Source organism: Anguilla anguilla, chromosome 9 (genome assembly GCF_013347855.1).
Source record: "Anguilla anguilla isolate fAngAng1 chromosome 9, fAngAng1.pri, whole genome shotgun sequence".
Taxonomy (NCBI): domain Eukaryota; kingdom Metazoa; phylum Chordata; class Actinopteri; order Anguilliformes; family Anguillidae; genus Anguilla; species Anguilla anguilla.
In genome coordinates this window covers 23,840,093-23,865,083 of record NC_049209.1, presented here as the reverse complement: position 1 = coordinate 23,865,083, position 24,991 = coordinate 23,840,093, and the positions used below count along the sequence as shown (strand labels likewise).

Here is a 24,991-nt window from a genome sequence, read left to right as displayed (position 1 = left end):
CTTTGACATGTCAAGTTGAAATTGCAAAAAATTGCCTTCAGGTGAATGTTCATTGTGCTGTGGAGGTCATTGCTATTCCAGGAAACGGCTTCAAATCATCGCTTAACTAACAAATCATCTCTTAACTAATTTCTGTTAAAGTGACCGGCAGTCAATCACCGTCATTACAAGCTAGGAGGCATTAATGGCAATATCCCATTAGAAAACCAGGCCTGTTCGGCTCACTCAGACAGGTGACTACATTTAGCCCCCGTATGAGTAGGGAATGGGTACCTGCATTTTATTGGATTCGTTTTCTTTTTTTTTCACTGTATCGTTCCATGGTCTTTGGTTTGCATGTGCTTTAGTGTTGTGAGCATTAATGCAAGAGTTTAAATGGCCTTTGTTTAGAGATGAGTTTGGAGTTTCATGACCTTTTTAGACCAGTACGTTTTTGAGTCCATTTTTTATCTGCTGGAAGCACCATGATATCTGAATAATGTTCTATTCCTTAACGATTAGGCTATAATCTCACATGTCTTTGCAGTACGAAATGAACATGTGGACCCTTCACAACTAACCGATAAACGCTTGATGCCCTCTGTTACACGGATGGTTGGTCGGCAAATTTTACAATGAACTTTGGAGATGAGACCTCAAACTTGTGCAACTTGTGGGGTGTTTTATTTACAAAATGCCCCCAGTTATTATACAGGCATTTACATATACAAAACAAAAGAATCAGCACATCAATTATACTCATTCAATTATACTCAACCAATTACACCCACCTACTGCCAGCCATTATTGAGATCAAAATGACCTGCTTATATACCCTACATTATCTATATACGGATGATACCATTTCCATACAATATTCGATTATCTCAGAAGAAATGACAGTATATATTTTTACATATTGAAATCAGTATACATATATTATCCGTTGCTACTTTATATCTAATAATCACATATCTAATTGGGTATGAGAAAATATTACGAATGCACTTAATGGTCTCCCCCCGTCTAAAATAGCCAATTCTTGTCCAGCGCTTCCAATAAAATTGCACAGAATCGTGATATTCAGATTACGTCTTTCCAGTTTGAAAATGGAACAAACGGAATAAACCACAGTTAGTAGCAACTCCTAACATTGCGTTTATTGAACATGGTATACTAAAATAAACCAGTATAATGTTTGAAACCAAACGTGTACATGTTTAAGTTATTGATAAGTTATAAGTACCTGCAATCTGCCAGCACCAACTGTGTATGGACCCCAACCTAGTGGTTGCTGCTCATGTTCTCTACACTCGAATCAGTTGATGTAGGAAATTGCAGATGTCAGCCCTGGTTGTCAGAGGAGAACAACAGATTCTTTTGGTGGTAAAAAAAAATTATGAAATCCATGGAAGCCACACTGAGGGCCATCTTCTTATCTCAAACCACCACCCTGGAACCTGTATTGACTTCTCTGTTCTGTACAGCCTGTCGTTGGGGCGGGTTTTGAAGGTTGTGACGGTTTTGACTGGCGCAGGATGAGGAAGGTTGTGGTTTCCGTGTATTCTTCGGGCCTAATGCCAATACACTGGCCCCAGCTGTCATCAGAATGTGCTCCCTCTATTCATGCGACTCAAGTGCACTCAGATGGCCTTGTTGTTTCTACCATGTTTTTTTGGCTCAGTTTGTTTATGCTGTTACAGGGGTTGTGGTTGCTTGGTGATGGATTTTTATTTATTTTTTTGGCTCGTTTTTAAATTAAATCGTTTTTGCTTTACAGGTCAACGGGACTGAAATCGAATATGAATTTGAGGAAATCACGCTAGAGCGGGTGAGTGTTTCTCTTAGCGTTAACCAGGCGCAGAAGGAAGCAGCAGAGCTTACTGCTTGAAAGCTTTATTGAATATGAGATGCAGTGAAACTGAAAGGAGAGTTTGTCGTGAGGCAGGCCGGGCAGAGCGAGCTGCTAGCCGTGATGTGCAGGGCCTGTACGGAGCATCTCTTCTGGGATCAGGCACAGCGTGACCGCCCGCCCGCTAACAGCACCAGCTTCCGCTGCAGCGCAGGCACAGCGGGGGCTCGGGAGCAGACGGGGGCCACACTGAGGCTGACGCCCGCATGAAAGCAGCCCTGAGCTCGGACCCCTCCCAGAGAGACCCTCTGAGCAACAAGAACCCTTACGGAGAGGGAGATGGGGAGAGAGGGATAGGGAAGAGAGGGACTTTGGAAGGGGGAGAAAAAGACATAGAAGAAGAGACAGAAGGTGAGAAGGGGTGAGAGTTATAGGGATGGAATTGAGAGTAATTGAGAGAAAGAGGGAGGGGAGAGTGCGATGAGAGAATGAGTGAGAAGGTGAGAAAGATATAGGACTGAAAGAGATAGAGATGGTGGGGAGAGATGGAGTTAGAAGAACGTGCGGTGGAGAGAGAGGGAAGGGGAGATTGATACATACGTATTCTTTACAGCCCTCCAAACGCCCTCAATTTCTACCCTTGTATCCTCCTTGACTAGTGACAAAACCATGGAAGGGATATCAGCTGCCAGGCAGTGTTGATGGATTTGCGGATTTCCCCACAGAAGAAACACTCGCTGTTTGTTGTCCTTTTAAGCTAATTGATCTCAACGTGACCACTTCAGATATGAATAAATATCAGGGCCCTCTGTTTGTACGCCATCACCACTGCAGTGGGACACAGGCTTTATGTCTTAAAAGCTACTACTGCGTTGGGAGGTGGCTTATGATGGTAGACCTTAAATAACATTATAATTGCTGAGGTAGTATACTTACAAGCAAACAGAGGTTTAATGTTTGGAGGACCTCCATACAGCCAGAGGGAGCTCTGAGCACAGAGAACAGTGCCCATGGCAGCCAAAATGATCGGGAAGATACCTGCGCAGGTTACGAGTTCCCTGGTCCACTTTGTGACGTTGTGTCGCTGTGTTTGATTGGCCTCCACTTCACCGCCCAGTGAACGAGCGTGTCAGTTAATCACACACAAAGGGTCGGAGTGAGAGATCAGCACCTCACTATCCTCCCCGGGTCATGACCGGCAAGTTTTCTCTGTATCTGTATTTCCCTATAGGATCACAACACCACCCATAACAAAAAAAAAAAAAACTGCATTTAGGATTTGTTGAGTTTTATTCAATTCCTAGTGTTGCCACTTCAGTCAGAAGCTGACTTTAATTAAGTGAAATGTGGTGTGCAGCCAAACTTTAATTGTAGTTGGAGTTTGCTAAAATTGTTTGTCAAATGATCTGACTTAAAGGCATCAGTGGCAATGCGTTTCTTGTGCTTCACATCGTGCTGTGATCCAAGAACTCCCACTCGTATGAGTACAGAAGTTTTCTGATGAAAATGGTCAGAAGAGACATTAGTGAGTGATTTTATCATCTTCAAAGCGTCCCCCTTGACTTCCAGTCACATCTACACTCCTCTGTCAGCTTTCTGGCTCTGGACCTGGAGAGCTGTGGCAGGGGAGGGCTTTCATCTCAACATGGGTGGGGTGTGAATGAACGCGGACTTCCGCTTCTCTCCCGCCTTCCACAGGGGAACTCAGGGCTGGGATTCAGCATCGCCGGAGGGACGGACAACCCCCACATCGGCGATGACCCCGGGATCTTCATCACCAAGATCATCCCGGGCGGGGCGGCTGCGGAGGACGGGCGGCTCAGGTCAGTGGCGGCCGTGGCAGGTCCCTGCAGCCCGTCCCTCGGACACAGTATCAAGGGCTTCAGCTGAGCGCACCGACAAATGGGACAATCACCTCTTATGCAAGACGTGACTTAATATTATTAATATCAATTAATACCTATTTACAAACTGAGTTGTTTTGTCGCCTCAACAGTGAATCATATTTTTAGGCTTGCAAAAAGGAGAACATGATCCATAGAACTTAATTCCAGATCCATAAAACTTATAGATTAAAATATCGAAAACATTGTTTTTGTCCACAACTCCCTTGGGTTCCAAAGAGTTTATTGAACCGAATACATTTCAGACACCAGTTCCTCCTTCAGTGCAGTGAACAGACAGACCAAGCACCCTGCGGGGGTACACAGGGGCACAGTAAGGGGGTGAGGATGATTCCAAGGGCCCTGACTGACAGGGGCCCTCAAAAAAATATTAGAATAGAGGATTTTCTGGGGTGGTGAGGCCCATTGTGAGATCTTTTCATCAGGGGCCCAAAATCCCTGGTGGAGCCCCTGGCTGTATGACAATCAAAGGCTGATCAAAAATGTGTGTGAATCAAACTGCTGCATAAATGGACGACAATGTTCTCCAGCTGCAAACAGTCTGTAAGTTAAGCAATTAAAAAATTCATCACTTAACAATAAATCAGTGGCCACACTGCCGTACCTCTAATACTCACGGTTCTCTGCAGCTTTGTGGCTGTTGCAGATAAATGGGTTACCTTCTCTGAACATAATTATTTCTTTGAGTGTTTTGGAGTTCTGTGGGTAGCAAATAGAATTTATGTCATAATTAAAGCCGGTCTAAGAACGTGTGAGACTGGAATGCTTGTCCTTCATTGTGTCAATAAATGTTTTTTTTTTTTTTTTCAAAGAATGTGAGTAGTTTGAGATATTTCGATTATTCCAAAAAAATGGCTACAACGCTGATATTATTGTGATGAACAGTAATGATAATAATAGAATTAACATCTATTACTCTTTATAATTATTGGATTGTTTTCACATTTATAACTGATTGTTTTCAGATAGCACTTAGTGTCTCATGGTCTCAAAGTGCTTTACAGTGAATGGGGGAAACTCTTCTCAACAGCCCTAAATGTTTAGCACCTACCTGGGTGATGCGCAAAAATGGCCGCCGCTCCCCACCCACGTGGCAGCGGTGCGGCTAGGGCCGCAGTCTCAGGGGAGGTAACGCGAGCCTGGTCAGAACGCCGCTCGCCCCGCCCGAGCGCGTGGACGGGAGCGGTTCGGGGAGCGGTCCGGTCGGCGGTTGCCTGCGAGCAGCGCTATTCCGGGAGCGGTGATGTCACGGTGCAGCAGCGCGGGGCCCTGCCGGCGGTGATTAAAGCGCTCCGTCTCGCGGTAGCCTTGCCGGTGCTGCGGTAATTGGTCCCCGGAGAGGCCTGGTGGTCGGGCTTTTTAGCTGATGCCTCCACATTGCGGTGAAGGCTCGGTAATAGCCGTGCACTCTGACTGAGCCCTCTCAATTACTGCGCTTGTTTGGAGCTGAAGTTTGCTAATTGTCAGCTTTGTTGGTGCGAATGTATGATTAAAAGTCTCCAAAGTACATTGCTCTGCTGAAGAAAAAGTTGTGAAGTTGGAAACACTTCATGTTTAACTTGTGGCATATTTCACTTTTTGCCAGTTAGTTGATGTATTCGGAGAACAGTCATGAATGCATAGATTCACTCGCCGGTAATATCACAACAGAAATTCTGAGTACAGTGTTTTTGTTGTTGTTTTCTTTCTGTGTGTGTGTGTGTGTGTGTGAGAGAGCGCGTGTGTGTGTGTGTGTGTGTGTGTGTGTGTGTGTGTGTTTTGAAGACTAGTTCCCTAATCGGTTAAACGTATTAAAGAAGTTCTGCATCTTAAAGAAGGACTTTGAAGCCCAACCTCTTACAAGCAGCCAAGCTGGCGGGATGATTTGAGTAGGAACAAAAATGAGCCTCACGCACCATGTAAACGGCGGCTCGTCGCCAAGCGCTGGGAGATGTGCGCCGCTTCCCACAATGCATCAGAATGGCGACTCCTTCAGGAGCGTCAAACGACACTGCTGCTGTTGGATAGCTGGCATCGAACGGGGGAAGTAAAATTCAAGTTGCTGTGGAAAAAGCTCTTGTCCCTCAGAATTTACCTTCCTGTCTTTTGTAAGCACAAGGCATCAGGAGGATGTGGACCTTGGGACGTGGCCAATAGAATATTAACCGTGGTGAATTTGTTTTTACTGAAGAGCGTCTACCATTTAGAATACCAATTACGCTGTAAAAAAAAAAAAAAAAATCATTCAGCGTACAGTACCCTTGTTTGACTTTGAGGGGTCTGGATTTGATAGGCCATGGGTAAATCACTAAGACGTCGCAATTAATGATTTCTTTCTCTTTTTTTCTGTGGAGACGGGAGAGCAGATAAATGCATTAGAGGAAAAAGCTTGCCGTCATTCAGAGTCTGAATGGTTTTGTCATTGTGTGAACATTAGAGAATTACAAGGGCTGGTTAGAAAGACTTTTTAATGCAGGGTTGGATGTTTCTTTTAGTTTTTTTCAAACTGTCACCTTGCATGAAGTGCACTTATCAATCCATTTTAACGGCAATGATTTATTAATGTGCGTAGGTAACTACAGTGTCTACATTGTTGATGTCATTTCTGAGACTCTCCAGAAATACTTATACATGGTGACTTTTCCCACAGTTTTGCGTGCAGTGCCATACGATGTATGAGACTGGCTTTTTGCACTGGCCGGGGTTCAGCAGTGTCTCACTGAAGGGCATAACAGGAGCGTTCCCACATGGGATGCGAACCCATGAACCCGCAGGCCCGGAGCTTCTGGAGAGTTCTAGCCCCTCCCCCGTGCGGTGCCTAGGAGACGCGACAGACGTGTCAGCAGTGAGACTCTGCTCCGCGTGCCTCTGGAGGCTGTGTTTGTGAGCCCGGTCCCAGCTGATCCCTCCGAGTGCCCCTCAGGATAGTTCTGTCCTTGTTTGGGGGAGTGGTGGCAGTGGCTGGGCCCGGGCGAGGGGGGGGGGGTATTTTGGTTGCCTCACTGAGTTTATGCTGCGTCAAGGCCTCGACCATCGTGGCCTCTTTGCTTAAAGCGCCCTTCTCTCTCTCTCTCTCTGTCTCTCTGTTTCTCTCTCTCTCTCTCTGTCTCTCTGTTTCTCTCTCTCTCTCTCTGTTTCCCTCTCTCTCTCTCTCTCTCGTTCCCTCCCTCCCTCCCTCTCAGAGTGAACGACTGCATCCTGCGGGTGAACGAGGCCGACGTGTCCGAGGTGTCTCACAGCAAGGCCGTGGAGGCCCTGAAGGTGGCCGGCTCCATCGTGCGGCTCTACGTGCGACGGAGGAGGCCCATGCTGGAGACGGTCATCGAGATCAAACTCATCAAAGGACCAAAAGGTATAACACCCCCCCCCCCCACCTGTCTCTCCATTTAATTCTCTCTCTCTCTCCATCCCCCTCTCCCTTCATATGGAAATCCACTCTAGTGCTTCATTATGAGCGATATTATGGCAGTCAGCAGGACAATGCTCTTACGTTAAGTAGCGCTGCGTTAAGTGATGGTAACCTCATTCGCGTCAGCCGCGTTAGTCATCCCTAATACTGTAAAAAAATTTCCACTAGCAAGTCTGGGTAGAGGCAGGTTCTACTGAAAAAGTACAAAGGTGTTGACAGTGGCTTTAAGGTGTCCCTGTACGCGAAGCAGACCTGAAATAACTTGGATGAATTATTAAATGTTTGGACAAGGATCAGCACTGTGGATTTGAAAGTAGAAATCCTCTGGGCAAAAAAAAGGCTCCAGACCCAAAACAGAGGTTTTTCCAAAGCCGCTTGAATTCAGTCCCCTGTGTGCTGAATGCCAGTTTGATATTTACAGTGCAGCACTCCCTTACTAAGGGATACAAAGAAAGCATTTCAGAAGAGCGGCGGCGAGCTTATTTAGCTTTAGCCGTGGCAATTCTGAGTGGGCGAGATCAGCTGTCTCTCGCTTTCATGGAACTTGCCTTCACATCTTGGGGGGGCCAGCTGGTGAAAGTTTTTCCAGAACGTTCTACTGGCAGATTCAATTATCTCAACAGATTTACAGGTGAAGTCACTCCTGTTTGGAATAAGACACTCTGGTTTGTAAAGGGAAAAAACTTTGAGTTTCATTGATAGTTGAGATTGTATGGCTGTATCCCTTTGTTCAGTGAAACTAAATTGGGTGTCCTCCATCTTACATCCATGGCGGTTTCCTTTGTACGTGAACTGATACTCTAAGTTCACCTCTTATCCTCAAGGTGTCGCTGTCGGTGCTCTGATTGTAGTCATTAGAATTAAGCAGTCAAAAGAACTCGGCCAAATTGGCAATTATACAATTAAGGAACACCTTGTTGTAAGGGCTTGTTTGCACATGGGTCCCAGTTTCTGGGTAATTGACTGAAATGAGAGAGTTGAGCTATCGCAATTTATGTCACTGAAGTAGTTTCAGAAAGGCTGGTGTCGGAGGAGGGAATTTCAAATTCATTTGTTTTATATTTTGCTGCACTGTTGTTTTTTAGAGAAGCAGCAAATGAATCGCTCACAGTCTCTCTGCAATTGTCTACAGTGTCATGAGAAAGTATTTTCCCCCTCCCTGATTTCCTCTATTATTGCTTATTTGTCTCACTGAATGGTTTGAGATCTTTTGAATAAATGTAATATTAGACCGATGGAACCTGAATTAACACAAAACTTTTTTTAAATTATTATTTATTTTCTGTAATGAAACAAGTTACCAAACACCCATATATCCCATGTGGAAAAGTAATTCCCCTGGTATGGTTTTTGAATACCAATCTTTGATAAAGTAAAGAACTGACGAAGTAATACAATTTAGCGAATGACTGGTGGTTAGGAAATAGTTAAAGGTGTTGGGGGAGGGTGGGGGGTTGATTCAGGAAAAAATGGTAATTATGTTCATATTTCAGTCTGTGCCTGGATCGAGGAACATAATTACACTTTGCACAGCTGGTATCAGTCCCAGTAGGGAAGAGGAAGAGCCGTGGCTCCAGCAAAGTGTTTGCCTAGATGGTGGAGTCGAAAATTTGGGATTGACTTCCCATGGCACTGTCCACCCCCACCCCCACAACCCTAACCCTCCCTCGTCTGCCACAGGGCTGGGGTTCAGCATCGCTGGAGGGGTGGGGAACCAGCACATCCCCGGAGACAACAGCATCTACGTCACCAAGATCATCGAGGGCGGAGCGGCACAGAAGGACGGCAGGCTGCAGGTCGGGGACAGGCTGCTCATGGTGAGCCTCCCGATTGGTGGGTCCGGGTCACGTGACCGGCAGGGGCCCCAAACAGGAAGCAGAGGGGCAGATTTACGCACTACGTCTCGCCCGAAGAAGCGGTGTTAAAACCCCCTTCCTCAGTCAGAACAGGGGGGACGTGTTCTCCCCAGCGTGTCGCCCAAGCAGCGCTACGTAGCATTCATTAGCCGGGCGCTTAAGTGGGCTTTAACTCAATTATGCGCACGCCGCTGCTCTGCCACTGCCGATCTGTCGTCATAATCCAATCGGCCGCACACACACAGCCACATTCGCTCAGCCGACGGGCGGGGACACGCGCCCGGGCCTCGTTACGTAAACCTGGGATTTTCTCCCCCGCCCCCGCCCCCAACCCCGCCCCCTCCTCTCGTAGGTGAACAACTACACATTGGAAGAGGTGAGCCACGAGGAAGCGGTCGCCATCCTGAAGAACACGTCTGATGTAGTGTACCTGAAGGTGGGGAAACCCACCAGCGTTTACTTATCGGAATCCTATGGGCCTCCTGACATCACACACTGTGAGTCCTCGCCTTCCTCTGCCTTCTGCCCCACCCCCTTCTGCCCCATCCCCTCCCGTCACTATTGATAGGCCAACAATTTAAGGACATTTAAATTGAAACTAATGATACTTTTTCGAAGTAGCTGTTGAATTTTGTTCAGCTTAATTAAATCTACTGATTTTTGAAGTTTCATGATTGTGAATGTCATGCATTCAAATGATTTGCTGTTGTCTGTTTTCATACAGTAGGTGAAAATTTTAAATATGTGTATTTGCTGTGCACAAACAAAATGAACGTACTTGTTTTTATTTTTAGCTGTGGTGCCGTTTTTACGGTATATCATCTTGGCAGCAGATCTGCGCTCTGCCGAGCCGTATGGAAAGGCCACGCGGTATCACTTGCTGTTAAGGGCCTCAGACGAAATAAGAACTGATAGACTTGATCAAGAGAGATTTGTTTATTTCCTATTGGCCGAGTGACAGTTTGGGGACACGTCATGATACGGATACTCAAATGTGACTGGGCGTGTGGCGCTTTGGTCCACAGCCTTCTCTCCAGCCATGGAAAACCACATCTCTCCCGCCGGCAACAACGGCTCCCTGGAGTACAAGTCCAGTCTCACGCCCGTCTCCCCAGGAAGGTACTCCCCCATCCCAAAACACTTGCTTGGGGAGGAGGACATTAACAGGTTGGATGGTTTCTCGTTCTTACGGTAATTACCTCCTTTCCTACCCGAGCGACAGCGCCCCCCGCAGGTAGCTGCCGCGTAGCCGTCTGCTGTCCCCCCCGTCCGATGTCCGAGCGCGGTCCAGAAGTCATTGCTCGGCGAACGACGGCGATGACATTCTGGCCTTGTCCGTCCCAGCCCCGCTCCCCCGTCTGTCCTCGTCGGGGCTTGTCTGGTGGTGGTGTCCATGCTTTCTGTGTTGCTGCCGTGGTTGTTGTTTTACCCTCCCCCTCCTACAACTCCCTCAAATCCTCAAAGCCTAATCTCATTAGAATGTGGAAATGTAAACGGGTCACAGGTCCTGTGGGCATGCGGTAGACTGATGAAGCCAAAGAGCGGATATATATACGAGTTTGACTGTTAGGGTTTATTTATTTATTTTATTATTTTTTTATGTATTTAAATTATGGAATCTTGTGAAACTCTTAGGTTTAGTGTGTGTGTGTGTATGTGTGTGTGCGCGTGTATGAGAGAGAGAGAGAGGATGTTTTTATTATTATTATTATTATTATTATATATTTTTAAGGGTTTCTTAACACCATAGCCTATATGATCAAACCAGAGTTCTCATTTATTCATGCCGCTGTGAGAAAGGCGCTTTTCTCAGCAAAGGGCAAAGCTCGACAGGCCCGGCCGACCCTCATTATAACACCGCTCCCCCTCTCCGCGTGAGAGCACCGCTAAGTCAGCTCTCCGGAGCCCCGTCTGTCACTTCCTGTTCCCCACTGCCGCAAAGCAGCTACCGGCACGGTCCGTTTGCCCAGACGCGCGTCCGAATGGCCCTCGGCTCCAAGGAGACGCAGGATCTCCGGCCGTAAACGCTGGCACGCGCGTAGAGGTTTGTTTCGGTCGTAGTGGGCTCAGGCACGCCGTTCACCTCTGGCACTAGGGCGCGTTGCGGCCGAGCCTTGTTCCGTCTGTGATGCCGAGTTATGTAAGAACAGAGCAGAAAGTATTCTGTCCTTTCACGGTGTGACTCACAGCGCCATACTTTTTCACAGCTTTCCGAAGAAATGAGCGCCTGGAATCGGAGCCGGCTCTGAGCCTCGTATGCGCAGGCCTTCTGTGCCGCTTGATCCCGCGGCGCTTGTCGATTCCCAGTGCGATATTTCGGGAAGTGGCTCGGAAGCGGCGCGTCAGAAACGAGAGCGTGAGTCACAGAGCTAAGCAGAGGACGCGCGTTAGGGAACCGGCGAAGGCGCAAGATGCGCGGACGCCGAGCGGCGACAGGAACAAGGAGGTCGCCGCGAGAGACGGCTCTTTCCTTAGGAGAGCGGTCTACCATTCACGTCAACACAATAACGAGGACAACAGAGATTCCAAAGACAACTGAATCGGACGCGTTAATGTGAGGAAAATATCAGAGCTTATAAAACAGAGCAGCTCTTTTATTTTAACAACAGGACGGTGGAGTGTTGTTTCTGCATAACACACTCTTAAAATTTAAAGTCTGGGATCAAGCGAAGCTGGAAGGTTCTTTGCCAACGATTTTGTCTGTCCTTTAAGATACGATTCTGTACTTATCGTAGTGAGGTGCATTTGCTGTGAAATTCTAAGCGCTGCAGAGCTTGAGAGCTCAGGCCTCCTGGTTTTCAGCTCTAATTGGAGGATTAGAGATCTCCATTCTCCTGGACTAAGAGGTTTATTGGAGCCAGGGGTCACTCTGCAGAAAGCTTAATCTTTTCCATTATTCCTCAGACGTGTTGCTGTGTGTTCTTAAATTTTGCCGTCCTGGAAAATGTAAAATTGATTTAAGTGATAAATGAGTTCTGTTTGTCCCTTGGAGGAAAAAGTAGATGTGAAGGTTTCTTGGATTTCTCTGAAGTACACAAGTGTACGTACATACATCCAGTAGCCTCTGCTATCCAGTTAAAGATCTTGAGACATCACAAGGCATCCTTAGAGTGTTTTTTTTCATGAGGGTTAGCATGTCTGCCTGTATAGTAAAAACATGTTAAGCTGCTGGTTCTTCAGGACTGTTGTCAGTTTGGAGCACAGAAGAATTCTGGGGGCGGGGGACAGCTACAGCGAGCTCAATGTTCAAAACCAGGTCACTCTCAGGTCCCGGTCCGCCCCGCCAGCGAGGTGGTCTCCCACGAATCATTCAGCGCTGCAAGTTGAGCCCGCTCAGTCAGACCCTGGAGGAGTCAGCCAGCCAGCGGGTCGACTATGCCACAGCTCAGGCGCCTGTCAATCAAGTTCTGGCCCGCGGCTGTTTTAAAGTGTGTTTTCAGCGCGCTGTTAAATAAAACTGCTCAGCTCGTTACCGTGGAGCCGCCTGTAACACAACTGAAAGCTGACCATTGCTGAATAGCTGTCTAATTTTGTTTTGGTAGTTACGTTGAATGTTAGTATCTATGCAACATGTGAGCCTCAACAACTGGGGCTCACTTCAATTCAGTTCATTGATTAAGCTGTGTTTATAATTGTATAGCATTTCATATTTCTGCACCCAGACTGAAACTAGGTAGTTTGTGTCTTTCTGTTAAAGCAGAATGTACATAATGTTCTATAATTGCTAGCCTGAGCCATTAAGAAACACAAGCACTCATATCTTTGTCTGTATGGCTAATGGTGCATGGATTGGGCCTTGCCGGTCAGTCACATTTCTCCCTGCTGTTCTTTTCTGTTTCCTACCTCTGGCTATTCTGAACCTCTTGATTACACAGGTATAATTTTGAGATTATCCCGGATGACTTTGATAGCGTACAGTTTTCATATTTTCCTTTTATTATAGCATGAAATTTCCTGAAACCATTCAGTCCTTTGCTCAAAGGTACAACATTGTATCCCAGAGTAAACCCTGCTACTAGTTAAATAAAAACTATTGTAAAAGGTGAAAGCGAATGCAGCGTGGTCTGCTAAGGGAAGCTTCGATGGCTAACGAGAGAAAGAGAGAGATGGATAAATACAAAAGAAAGCACATTTTCCCTGGAAAGTGGGGAAGAGAGGCACCGTTTTCAAAAGGCACTGCAACTCTCTAACCCTGCCATCCACCTCGTCCGGAAACAGAAATCGCATTTGCAGTGGAGCTGCGCAGCTCGGCAGACCAGGCACCGTGTGCCGGACGAGTTATATTTACTCCTCCCTCTTTTTGCCGCTCTTTTCTCTCTCTCTTTTTTGAGCGGGGCGTGCGGCGAGTTCTCGCGGTGGCGCACCGCAGAGATGTTATCACACCAGCGGCCTGCGGGAGGCCAGCCCGGCCGGCGCTGATCACCGCGACCCCGCCCTGCGTGGCAGCGGGCAGCGCGGGGCAAACGGGCACCGTTACCGCCGTGACTCACATCCAACGAGTGGTTCTGCAGAACAGCACAAATCAAAGTGCTCGATGCTAATTTACAGCATCACAGATTATGTAACATTGCACGTTAGTGTTCAGAGTGCCAGATTTGTCCAAATACTGTACAGTTGGCAGGAAATTTTGAAGGATGTGCGGTGATAATTGAGTTCTATAAAAATGTGTAATTCTGCTGTGATTTTATGCAGTGGGAATGCATTAACGAGGCTACACTTCTGGCTGTCTTCCACACTCAGCTCTTCCCTTTTAGCCTGACCTAGGGCGAGCGAGGGAGGGTGAGGGCGAGGTTCGACCAGGCGTGCCGTCCGCACGCTGCGCCCGAGCGTTAATAAAGCACGCTGCGCAGGGAGGGGCTGGGGGGAATGCCCGCGTATCCCCTGAGAAAGCGGGCCACCGAGCCGAGGCTTCGCACCACCGGCCTGGCTTAGATCCAGCCCACAGGGCCCGCGGCCCACAACCCGCCGGATACCGCGATCGGGGAAGAACGCGCTCCGCGCGGGAGAGAATGCACCCGTCACACACCGCGCGTGCCGGAGCAGGAGGAGGAGGAGGAGGAGGAGGAGGGTTGCGGCGGAGGATTGAGTGTCTTCACCGATCACGTTGACGGAACCATCTGTGGTTTTTAAAAAGCACGTGTGATTTTTTTTAGTCCCCTTTAAAGAGCTCTCCTGCTGCTCGCGATTCAGGCCTTGACATCCTGAGATTGGGCGATCAATAGATCGATCCTTCAGTGGTACTTCGGCTTAAGGAGATTCTTGGAACGCGTGTCTGTGCGCTGCATTCACAAAGGCCTCTGGGAGTTATGTGGAGTCTCACGTTTCTGTTGTGTGTCTATCATTCCCAAGTCTGCAGAATATGCATGCTGTTTCTTACTGTTTTCTGCTCAGTCAAATGTCTTAACATATTGGTAAAACTTTGAACAAAGCATGTCTGATATGAAAAAATAATATATGTCAATGCGAAGCACACGAAAATGTCTAAAATAAACACATAAATTCACATTCTTTTGATACTGTCAATTGGAGTGGCTATCAGTGCTATATGTGCATTTATATGTCTATTTTGTATTTATTATGCATTACCTCTTTCTCTCCGATCAGAAATTCCTCATTAGATGACGGGGAGAGTCACAGGTTTGATTCCCAGCACTTCCAGTTGAGGTGAGCGGCTCGGTCCCCCGGTTACCTCGGTTACGTCTGTGTCTGTGTTCACTTGCTCGTCCTCTCGGCCACCCCCGTTCACTCTGCTCATCTCACAGCACGCGCGTTACGCGATCTGCGTCTCACCGTAAAAGCAAAGGCTTCGTTCGCACAGGCCGAACTGTGTCGTCTCACCGAATGCCTCGCAGTGCTCACAGCCCCACAGTAACTCTCTGCTAATGTCAGTACGGGCGGTGGAAGTTTATGGGAGAGTGGCTACAGCACGTGTCACCCTGGGGAAAGCTATCCCATGATTCCCCAGGCTTTCAAATATAACTCGGGGCTCATCAAACCGGGTCGAGCTAACAGAAGCAGAACGGGAAGTGGCACACCCCGCTCCCTCCATGTTGAGATTTGAGATTATCAAACTCCGCTAGTAAGCCAAGCAGGGAACAGAGGCTGCATAGAAGTGGCTTTGATCCATCTGAAGAAAAAAATGAAAGAACTATGCTAATGAGAAGATACACAGAGAGTCCTGCTGTTCAAATACACTAGATCTCAGGTAGCAATGTGACGAAGGCAGTAGGATCAGTGCTTAAGTTTAAATGGGGCACTTCAAAGCCGGTTCTGCACGAACGGTACTTTCTCATTCAGTCATGCAAGCAAATCTGTGTCCTTTTTTTTCTAGAGAATGCCATGCAACAATAACTCTTATTTATTTATATCATTTTTTGGGTCATCCCCCCATTGAAATCAAATGGAATTGGCACGTGATAAATCTCACTTCTGACATCAGAATCTTTTATACTCCTCCTCCGGTTCTCTCTCTCTCGCTCTTTCTCTCTTTTGCACTAACAGCTCTCTGTCTCTCTCTGCCCTTCTCTGCCAGCAGGCCTCCAGAGCCAGTTTACAGCACTGTGAACAAACTGTGTGACAGGGCCCCGTCCCCCCGCCACTACTCCCCCCTGGAGTGCGATAAAAGCCTCCTGCACTCGGTCCCCTTCCCTCACTATCACATAGGTCTGCTCCCCGACTCCGAAATCACCAGGTACCGACACACTCCCCCCTCCTCCCCGGGGCTGTCAGCATGCTGCATGCTGCACGTCGCATGCCCGCATGACCTTTCTCACTGCCTCCTCTCTCTTTCTGCTTCTCTGCTGTACTGGGGTTATTCTCTGCTGTCCTATTGGCCCAGTACTCGCAGTGCTGTCTTTTTTACCGGAGTTGTAGCGTTTCTGTATGTATGAATGCATGTTTTTTTCCCTGCGTGATCATTCTGTGCGCTATTATTACAAATGGCTTATCTAATATCCATTGACGGAAACCGCTGAGGTCGGGTTGAGTGTTGCGAAACTGTTTGCCTGCGAGCCATCTGCTTAGCGCGTGCGTTCTCATCCCGCGGGACTCGATTCGGTCGCTGGTCCTCTTTTACAAATGGATCAGACACAGTTTGCGTTTAGATTGAAAATTAGAGCCCCTAATTGCTTTTCTGATGGATTACTGTCTCCTTGAATTTTGAGTGCCTTTATTTATTTATTTATTTTTGTAGCGGGTAATTCTCAAGGTTGTCGTTAGCAAGCGCTACATAGAAATGGCCTACCGCAACATGGAAATGGCCTACCGCATTGGTGCAGTTTCTGTTGGCTGGTCCTTTGGTGTACATTAATGCTTTCACTAGTGTTCCTGAGCGTTCATAAAGGATGGGAGCTTTTATGGCTCAGGGACACTACTGGCAAGCTCTCCCTGAGAGACAAATGGCATCTGGAAATCTTTTTTGAATTATTTCTTATTTGTGAAGGATCTGAATCGCACAATTTCTGAATAGCCTACGTAGTATATGCAGTAAAAAGAAAAAAATTTAACTTAGTCGTTTATATATAACAAACACATTCTTATTACTTAGGTAAGATAACATAATGTGTATACATATGTGTGTAAAATTTCAGTTCCATTAAAATTAAGGTATAATTGTTAGGAATAACAGACTAAAATTTTGTGACTAGCTGAAATTACTTAATTAGCTAGGTAGGTGCTGTGACTATCAGTCTTGCTATCCATCAATTCCTGTTTAGCTTGCTAGCTAACTTTTTTTTACATTTAACATGCACTGCTAGCCAGCAATCCGACTAACAAGAATATCCTTTGTTTTTCTTTTTAGTGTTATGGAAAAGTTTGTATTGCCTCTGACCATAAAATTAGAAAAAGACAAGTTGACAGCACTGAACTGTTCTGTTTTTGAACTGAGTCTTTGTGAAATTACTACAGGAAGTACATTCCCCTTAGTATAAATTAACATAACTTGCCACAGTGGTTCTGGGACCTCTTTGAGACTGGAGAATTTCGTGTTCTCTTCATTTTGCAAATGACTTACTACTTTATGTCATCAGCATCTCTGTTGTACAGTTAGGAGCAGTGGTGTGTGCTTTTACCATACATAAAGGTAAAGACATGGGGAAGAATCTTGTATCCATTCATGTTAACCAAAGCTGAATTACTGCCTACTGGTGCCACACATCACAGAAAGCTGGTGTCTCCCGGCCCCATGACTGGTCACCTGACCGTCGCCCATGAGCACAGTGCTCCGCCATAGCATGAAACGTCCCTTGCATGGACATCCCCCTCTTTCTGCTTGATAATGAACTACTTGAATTAATGAATTACTTCCTGTATTGTGTATTACTTCCTTGTTTGTGTATGTTCCATAATTGAGGCGATGAGAGCTCTCTGCAATACAGAGAATGGGCATGCAAAACTGGCTTGTGTTTCTGTGCCAAGGTCTGTCACAGCTGTAGACTTCAGAAGCCCGATGTCCTTTCAAGAAGCGCAGCGTTCATAAGCTTTTTAGTCCCAGCCCACAGATGGCTGACAGAGCCAATCAACGTGATAACCGGTTTCTTCAGAGTACACATCCTCTGACTCACAGGACCGAAAATGAAGATGTGGATCCCAGGCATTTACTTCTGGCGACCAAACACAAATAGCATTTTAATATGCACATGCATTTTTTGTCTACTTCGTAATGTTTAATGTGTTGCATTAATACGCCAAGCCCTAATTCATTTTGCTTTAAAAAGTTATTTTGTCTTAATAAACACAAATCTTAGAATCTTGGCAGGTTAATATGAGGGAGAGATTTAATTTCGCAAATTAACTTTTGAGGATATAAAATGTCTTCTTTATTGCATTTAAATGTATTATATTAACATTGTATATTTAATATTCGGCCAGAGAATTTCTCTCCAGTGCGGAGAAACAAACAATTTCATTAATTTATAAAGTTTTTGTTTCATTTTATTATAGTGCATTTTGTTTCTTCCTTTATGAGGTCCCCCAGGATAATCTATTTGTTAAAATAATGTAATCATTTTAATATGTTTTCCCCTTGTTTTTAAAACCATTGGCTTTTTACAATAGTTAAATTGATTTGTTTGTGGGCTGGTTAATTAGCCGGCCCTGGGAGAATGTTCTCTGTGGTTCCCTGTTTGGGAGAATTTGCTCCGTACATTGCGCTTACAGTGCGAGCGAAATTGCAAACCAGTCCCCCCTGCTTCTGGAATTCCCCTGCCACCTCACGCCGAGGGCTTTTTTTTATAATCCAATTAAAGTTTAGAGGGCTCCACTTTCCCGAACAATCTGCTTCACTGAACCAGGAAATAATCAGCCTGCCACTGTTAACCTTTCTCTTCAACTCTACACCAGTCCAAATAGAGCATTAAACATTAACGTCCTGCAAACGTTACTTTTCATCAGAACTGGAAGTAAATACTTTTTTGGGAGGAGTGGGAGGGTTGTGCTACTTTGCAGGTTTACCACAAACCGCAAGTAATGTGAAAGTATGTGCCCGTTATCCATTTAGCTGGGTGTTTGTTTTTTAATAACGTAGATTTGTTATGTATATGAACACAGCCACAAAATTTGTGTGTAAATATCGCTGTCGCTATTGAAATCACATGTGGTACATGGTGGCAATAACACCAACTCAAAAAGCATGCAAAACCCCTCTATTTCAGAACAAGAGAGAGCACGCTGCCACGCTGCCTAGTTTTAGTCAGATAAGCGCTTCAAGCAAGCAAGGCAACGCATAGAGAAACATTTGATGCCGTTAGTGTGCGTGGGAATACGTGGTTCCAAATCTTCTTTGATCTCATCCACGTGATAAAACAGGACACGTTAATTTAACTCTGAACGAGGCATCAAATGTACTCTTGTAAGACCAACATGTACCCTGTCAGAGTTGCTTTAACAGTGAACATTTTACTGTGCAGCACCTCCAGTCATGAGCCCAAACACATTTAGAGACCTGGCAGAGGGATGTTCAAGCAGGAAAATACTGTCCTTACACATTTTTACTCTGACACCATCTCCATCTTAACAAAGTCACAGTACATCAGCCGGGATCTCATTTTAACCCAGGTTAACACCCGTCTTCCCCCCGGTGTTGAAAACACACTAAATTACCCTTCCCATAGTAGCAGCCCGCCCTGATAAATCACATCTGGTGGTTAATTTGCATTTATGTGCATACTGTCCTCTTGTGGTCTCGTTAGAACCCTCAGAAACACATAAGCATTAAAGCTTACATGTAAATATATTTGCTCTTTGCGATCAATTTAATCTGATCTCAGTGCAGCTGTGCCTGTTTCGTAAATGCAGAGCTTGTATTGGACGTTAGCAATGGTTCTGTACAAATTCTTTGTAAATATAGCCCTGCAAGTTGGCCGTCATTGATTATTTTGGTCTGTTCGTCAGGCAGATTTAGCTAGATTACTCCATCTGTTTCCTTACTTGGCAAAACGCAGCTGTGAACCAGAACATGTCATCTTCATTTAACTACAGCGTGCCAACCTCGTTGGCGTTTTTATTGGATTTTCCAGAATTTTATTGATCATCATTTTATATTATAGCTTGCTGCATTACAAAAATCTGTTTAAGTAACAGTGAGTGAAAAAGCTGACGGTCTGCAAGACAGTCAGTACCCATAGTGATTAGTTTTTGAGTGCCAGGCTGATGAGGGGGACCAGGTGACTGTTTTTTAATGTCAGATTGGGCACTGGCGGGTGTAGAGCTGGGCATTCCTCTTGTTTTATCAAATACATGCTGCTTTCCTAATTCACCAATTCCAAGTTTTTAAAATTTGTTCTCTCCTTGGGGCTAAGCAACGGACAGCTTTGTTCGAGATCGTTGGAGATCTGAAGCCAGATGAATGAGAGTCTGTTTTTGCGTTGTGCGAGACCGCGCTTGTGTCGGTCTCAGATGGCTAGCGAGCGCTGATCTGGAAAGCGGGCTGACTTAAGCATTGCTGAAAAGGACATTGGTTTTTTTTACCGGGCCAGTCCCTCGTGGTGGACAGTACATCAGTGCTCCCCTGTGCTGAGATGACTCAGGATGCCTCACCACCCCCCTGAGCGCATTTGTTTGCTTAATGTGAACACGCAGTTGCCGGGTATTGATTTGCAGCGTGCGATTCGCTCAGCTGGTTTGAGTGGAATCCAATATAAAGCTGTCAGGACCCCCCGCAGCCGGCTGGGCCGCCCGCTGCTCGCCGTGCCGAGAAAGCCGCCGTCTGTTTGATTCGCTGCCCTTTTCACGTTTTGAAAGTGTAGGAAGTGACTCTGAAATATCCTGCAGGAAGCTGGAGCTGGTTTATCGCCCTTCCGAGATCTCTGTCCCTCTCTCCGTAAACGAGAGCTTTTATTGCGCAGTACCATCGGGTCCCATTGCGGAAGCCCAGTCGTCCCATTGAATCAGTCCTCGTCGTATAGCCTGCTTTACACAGCAGCTCAGAACCCCATTTTGAAGGCGAAGCCTGAGCTTTAAGGCTATGATCTGGGACAGATAGTTTTGAATTGTACCGGCTTCTTTGTCTTGGCCAGATCAAAGCTAACTGTCATGGTAAAGGGGAGAGGGCTGAAGTTGCCCCTCACCACCTCCCAGTTCATACGAATGGCAGCCATGTTAGGGGCAGGGTGCTCGGGTGCCAGCCCGGCTTAGCCGCTGCACTGCTCGGACCCGCCCGCACCATCCGGGGAGGGGCGAGCGGCGGCTACGACTGTAAAGAAAACGGCTCTGCTCTGCTGGGATGTAGCGTTCTCCGCCTCTGCCACAGAGCTGGGTTAAATAGGTCACACACTGCAATATCCCCCCCACGCCGATTCGCCACGCGCTGGAGCTAGAGCACAGCCGCTCCCTCCCACAGCCCACCTGCTTGTGCGCTCACCGTCACTCCGGAGGCACGCTGGAGGAGGGGCCTTTGTGCCTCAGCGTGCCGGGGGGGGTGTGGCTTTCACTGTGACTGACAGCAGGTGTACAGACACAAAGGCCTGGATTCAACCTGTGCTGTGTCCTCAGTTCCGACTGTCACAGTTCTGTACAAGTGTTTTGTTTTGTAAACGCATCTTAGCAAGTTTGTTTTGGCGATTCGCTGAACTCTCCATACCGACAGCTGCATTGGCGTCAAAAGATAAGAGCCGTTGCAGAATGAATCCGGGCCAAAGTATGTACGCATTCTCTGGAGCTCGGATATTTATCCTCATCATACTGCTCTTGTTTTGACAGCAGCCTCCCAGCTGAAGACTGTTGTGACTTGGTTTCAACATCTCAATACCCAGTTAGCATCAGTGCTGACGCTTTTGGCCGCAAATGTATCTTTGCTCTGTCAACTGATGTGTAACTGAGACTGAAGAAGCCTTATACAATTTAGAATTTAGTCATTTCGTAGAAGCTTTTAGCTGAAGTCACTATAAAGAAGTACACTTAACATGGTTCATGTTCTTGGGTTTTACCTTCGCTGGTCCCTGTAATTCAACGATCAGTATGTGACAAATGCTCCTGATTGGTTACTGATTTCCTGTCATCTTTGCTTGGGGTCTGAAGAGGTTTGATCGTAAATGTGTTCTCCCTGTTCTTCAGCACCCTCATTTTAATTTGGTCATTTTCATGAATGAACAAATCAAGGTTTCTTGTAATTTAACAGAAGGATATAAGTAAATGTGTTTTCTCTAGGGTTCTTTTATTCATTTTAGCCCAATTTTATTGAGTCCTGTGAGTGTATGTAAAATGGGCCCTTGACCAGTAGTGATTGTTATTAAGAACTGTTGAGAGAGCATTAACACATTTGTTTAAGGGGCTGCTATATTTAGTCGTATTTCATCTTTCTTCGAGCAAAGAACGTAAAACAGATTAAATGTTCAGATGTCAAGTAAAGATCAGTATTTTGCTAAGATTAATAGTAAGGGCCCCATTTAGCCTCATTAACCAAGAGCCAGGCTCAGATAAAGCCTAACTAGTGTAATGTATTCTATGTATTTCCCTTATCAGGGATGAAGAGAAATAAATGTGTGTGTATGTATTGACAGTACGTATATAATATTTATGAAAAAACGGTGTCCTGTTCTGTTCATAACAGCTTTCTCCACTACTTTACCATGTTGTGAGTATTTAATAGTTCCGGTCAGAATGTTGTGATTGGTAGTGAACTCGGCTGTGCGTTTTCTTGCGCTGTGCCTGTGGCCGTGGCAAGGCGGACGCAGATCGGAGTCTTAATTGCCTGCGCGTGCGTCCGGACCGTGCGCGGGGCTGCAGCGGCGGCGGCGTGGGCGTGGGCTGCCTCTGTCTCCAGTCAGCGCTCGCTGCGGAAGCCTGCGTGTGCGCGAGCGGCGAGCTGGCGGCCCACGCGAGGGATGAGCTCACGGCACAGTCACCGCCGCACAAAGGCTCGCCGAAGACTCTGCGGTGCGAGAGAGGTGGCCGTGGGCGGCCGAGGTCGGAACGAACAGCGGCGTACCGAAGAAGCACTTCAGAGACAGTCTCCAGCGACCTATCAGCTGGTTTAATGGGACTCCAGAAGCATTGATGGCAAGGATAGATCATTCCTCCCACTGCTGGCTGGTGCATTTAAGTGGCTGGTCACAGCAGGGCCTTGATTTGGTGCATTGAGGCTGAGAAAATGACCCCGCAGTACTGAGAAAGCGACCGTTCTGGTAGTTTCTCTTGCTTTTGTTTAGTTTATTTATTTTGTCTTTTTTTCCATGTGGTTGTACTCAGGGACTTGATGGCTCCAGTGGTTTGCTAGCCTTTAGCATGGCAGCCGCTGCTCGGCTGACATAGCGCACAATCATTGTGGCTTGTTAGTTTATGCAAATGTACCTTCATTGTGAGCCAATGGCAGGATTCCTGTGTCCTCTGACAATACAGGTCGCCCTGTCAGTGGTCTTGTGTCTCTGTTCAGCAGCCAATGGGACAGGACATGAAAGGAAGTGGGTGGTTGGGGGGGGTGCATTAGAGGGTGAGAGTGGCAGGAAGCTGGTTAATGACTGTGGTTATGGAAATGAATCTGGCTTGTAGAACGATGTTGGCAGCAGACTGCTCAGCGCTTAAAGCAGCAGTGCTCTTTCTCCACCAGGATGAGAGTGTTTCAGCCTTCATGCTACAAAGACACACTACAGGGCCAAAAGTATGTGGAAACCTTGACGTCCAACATCTCATCCAAAATGATGCCTGTTATAACAACCTCTTCATCCTCTAACAACAACACTTCTGGGAAGGCTGTATACTAGATGTTGACGTGTGACACTAGACATTACTGCAGGGATTTGCTTCCATTCAGCCAGAGGAGCATTAGTGAGTTTGGGCACTGATAGGGTGAGTAGGCCTCTCAGTAGGCTTTCCTGTTTTTCCCATAGGTGTTAGATGGGGTTGAGGTCAGGGCTTTGTGCAGGCCAGTCAGGTTCTTCCACACCGTTCTTGACAGAACAATTTCCATATGGACCAAACTGTTGGGGAAGCACAGAATCATCTAGAATGTGATTGCATGCTGTAGCAGTAAGATTTACCTTCACTGCAACTAGGGGCTCAGCCCAAACCATGTAAAACAGCCCCAGACAATGGGGTGTGCAGATACTTTTGGTGATATAGTATACATTTGTCCATACTGTATATGGAGGGCAAGTTCAAATGCAGCTCCTCTCTCTCCTGACTTCCTCTTGCCCTGTGAGCATCACGGTACTAATGACTGTCCATGGACGGGGCGCAAAGATCATTTGCAGCAAGAAGAAGCGACTCTGCGCATGTATTATTTAACTCACCGGACCCCCGTCCCCTGGCCCCGTCCCCGTCCCCGTCCCCGTCCCAGAGCACCCCGTGCCTGCTGAAATTAGGCTACAGGCTCCCCCAGCCTCCCCTAGCTCGCCCCATTGGTCCGCAGCCCACGGCCTTCCTCCATTAGGCCTGCCATTTTAACTGAGAGCCAGATGGTCGTGGTCAAAATAATAAAACTAATTTTGCAAATAGTGGGCAAACTTATTAAATTAGGAAAGTTTCATTTCGCAGGCTGTAATAATTGGCCAGCTGTGAGCAGGTGAATTTGAGCTGAGGGAAGGCTACCTTTGACTCCGAGCATATGACATTAATAAGTCATATATCTGACAACATGCCAGAAATCTTAAGCATTTCTCGGCAGCCTTCAAAAGGTCATGTGACGAGGACAGCTTTGACAGGAGTGGTTTTTAAAGGTCAGTCCTTGGACATGAATGGGCGGTGGGGAATATCTTGGTGGAAAAGGGGAATATTAATCCCAATTTTTGATGGCCATCGTTATTTCAGTTATTTTCAGTTCCTGACTTTGACATCCTGTCTTTCCTGTGTTATTGAAGCTCTTGCAGTACGTAGTGGAGGGAGGGTCACACTGGTCCTTCTCTTCTGCTAAAGGACACATGGGAATATTCTGGAAGAAAGGATATTCGCTTATCAACCATTTGTGAAACGGCCTTGAATGCCTGGCACAGTACTCTATGTCCCATCAGCCACTATCCCTAGGTTTCATTTCCTAATCTTAAATAAACTGCAGAAGGCATCCAGGAACCCCAGATGACACGCAAATGAAAAGCAGTAACATTGGAGTGGACTCATGATCACTGCTCTTAGGAGTTCCTTGAGTCCTCTTGACGTGTCAGTCTGAAGTAATTTTCACCGTGGGCTAACTACCGCCCGCATTAATCCACCACATAATATATCCTGTAGGCAGGTTCGAGGCGCGTGAGTCATGGATGTTCTTGAGAGGAATCCAGCCATTGCATTACATTACATTACAATCACTTAGCAGACGCTCTTATCCAGAGTGACTTATAAAATGGAGAGCATCAAGAAATCTGGTCTCAAGAATACAGAATATGTTAATGTCAGGAATACAAAAGCGCAATATCAAGAAGGTACAAAATTGCCCTTTTATGATCAATAAGTTTTGGCTTAGCCGACCAAATTAACACTTAGTATTGAAGCAAGAATAAATACCACTACACAACTAACCTATCTGTACAGCTATGACAGTATTATCCCAGATCATCCACACTCCGGCTACAGCTGTGACAGGAGT

At 46.5% G+C, this 24,991-nt stretch overlaps 1 protein-coding gene across 33 annotated transcripts in view; it reads left to right on the top strand.

Annotated features, from left to right (window-relative positions):
• The window catches only part of dlg2 (discs, large homolog 2 (Drosophila)), a 228,270-nt gene that overhangs the window by 153,474 nt on the left and 49,805 nt on the right, over positions 1-24,991 (top strand). For 19 of the 33 annotated variants that reach the window (XM_035432265.1, XM_035432262.1, XM_035432259.1 and 16 more), the window contains 8 exons: positions 1,760-1,810; positions 3,530-3,654; positions 6,897-7,066; positions 8,804-8,940; positions 9,332-9,476; positions 10,005-10,170; positions 14,584-14,643; positions 15,512-15,670. In XM_035432265.1, coding sequence (XP_035288156.1) covers positions 1,760-1,810; positions 3,530-3,654; positions 6,897-7,066; positions 8,804-8,940; positions 9,332-9,476; positions 10,005-10,170; positions 14,584-14,643; positions 15,512-15,670 — 1,013 coding nt within the window. The remainder of the gene's footprint in view (positions 1-1,759; positions 1,811-3,529; positions 3,655-6,896; positions 7,067-8,803; positions 8,941-9,331; positions 9,477-10,004; positions 10,171-14,583; positions 14,644-15,511; positions 15,671-24,991) is intronic. The other 14 variants (XM_035432270.1, XM_035432275.1, XM_035432272.1 and 11 more) reach the window with 10 other exon arrangements.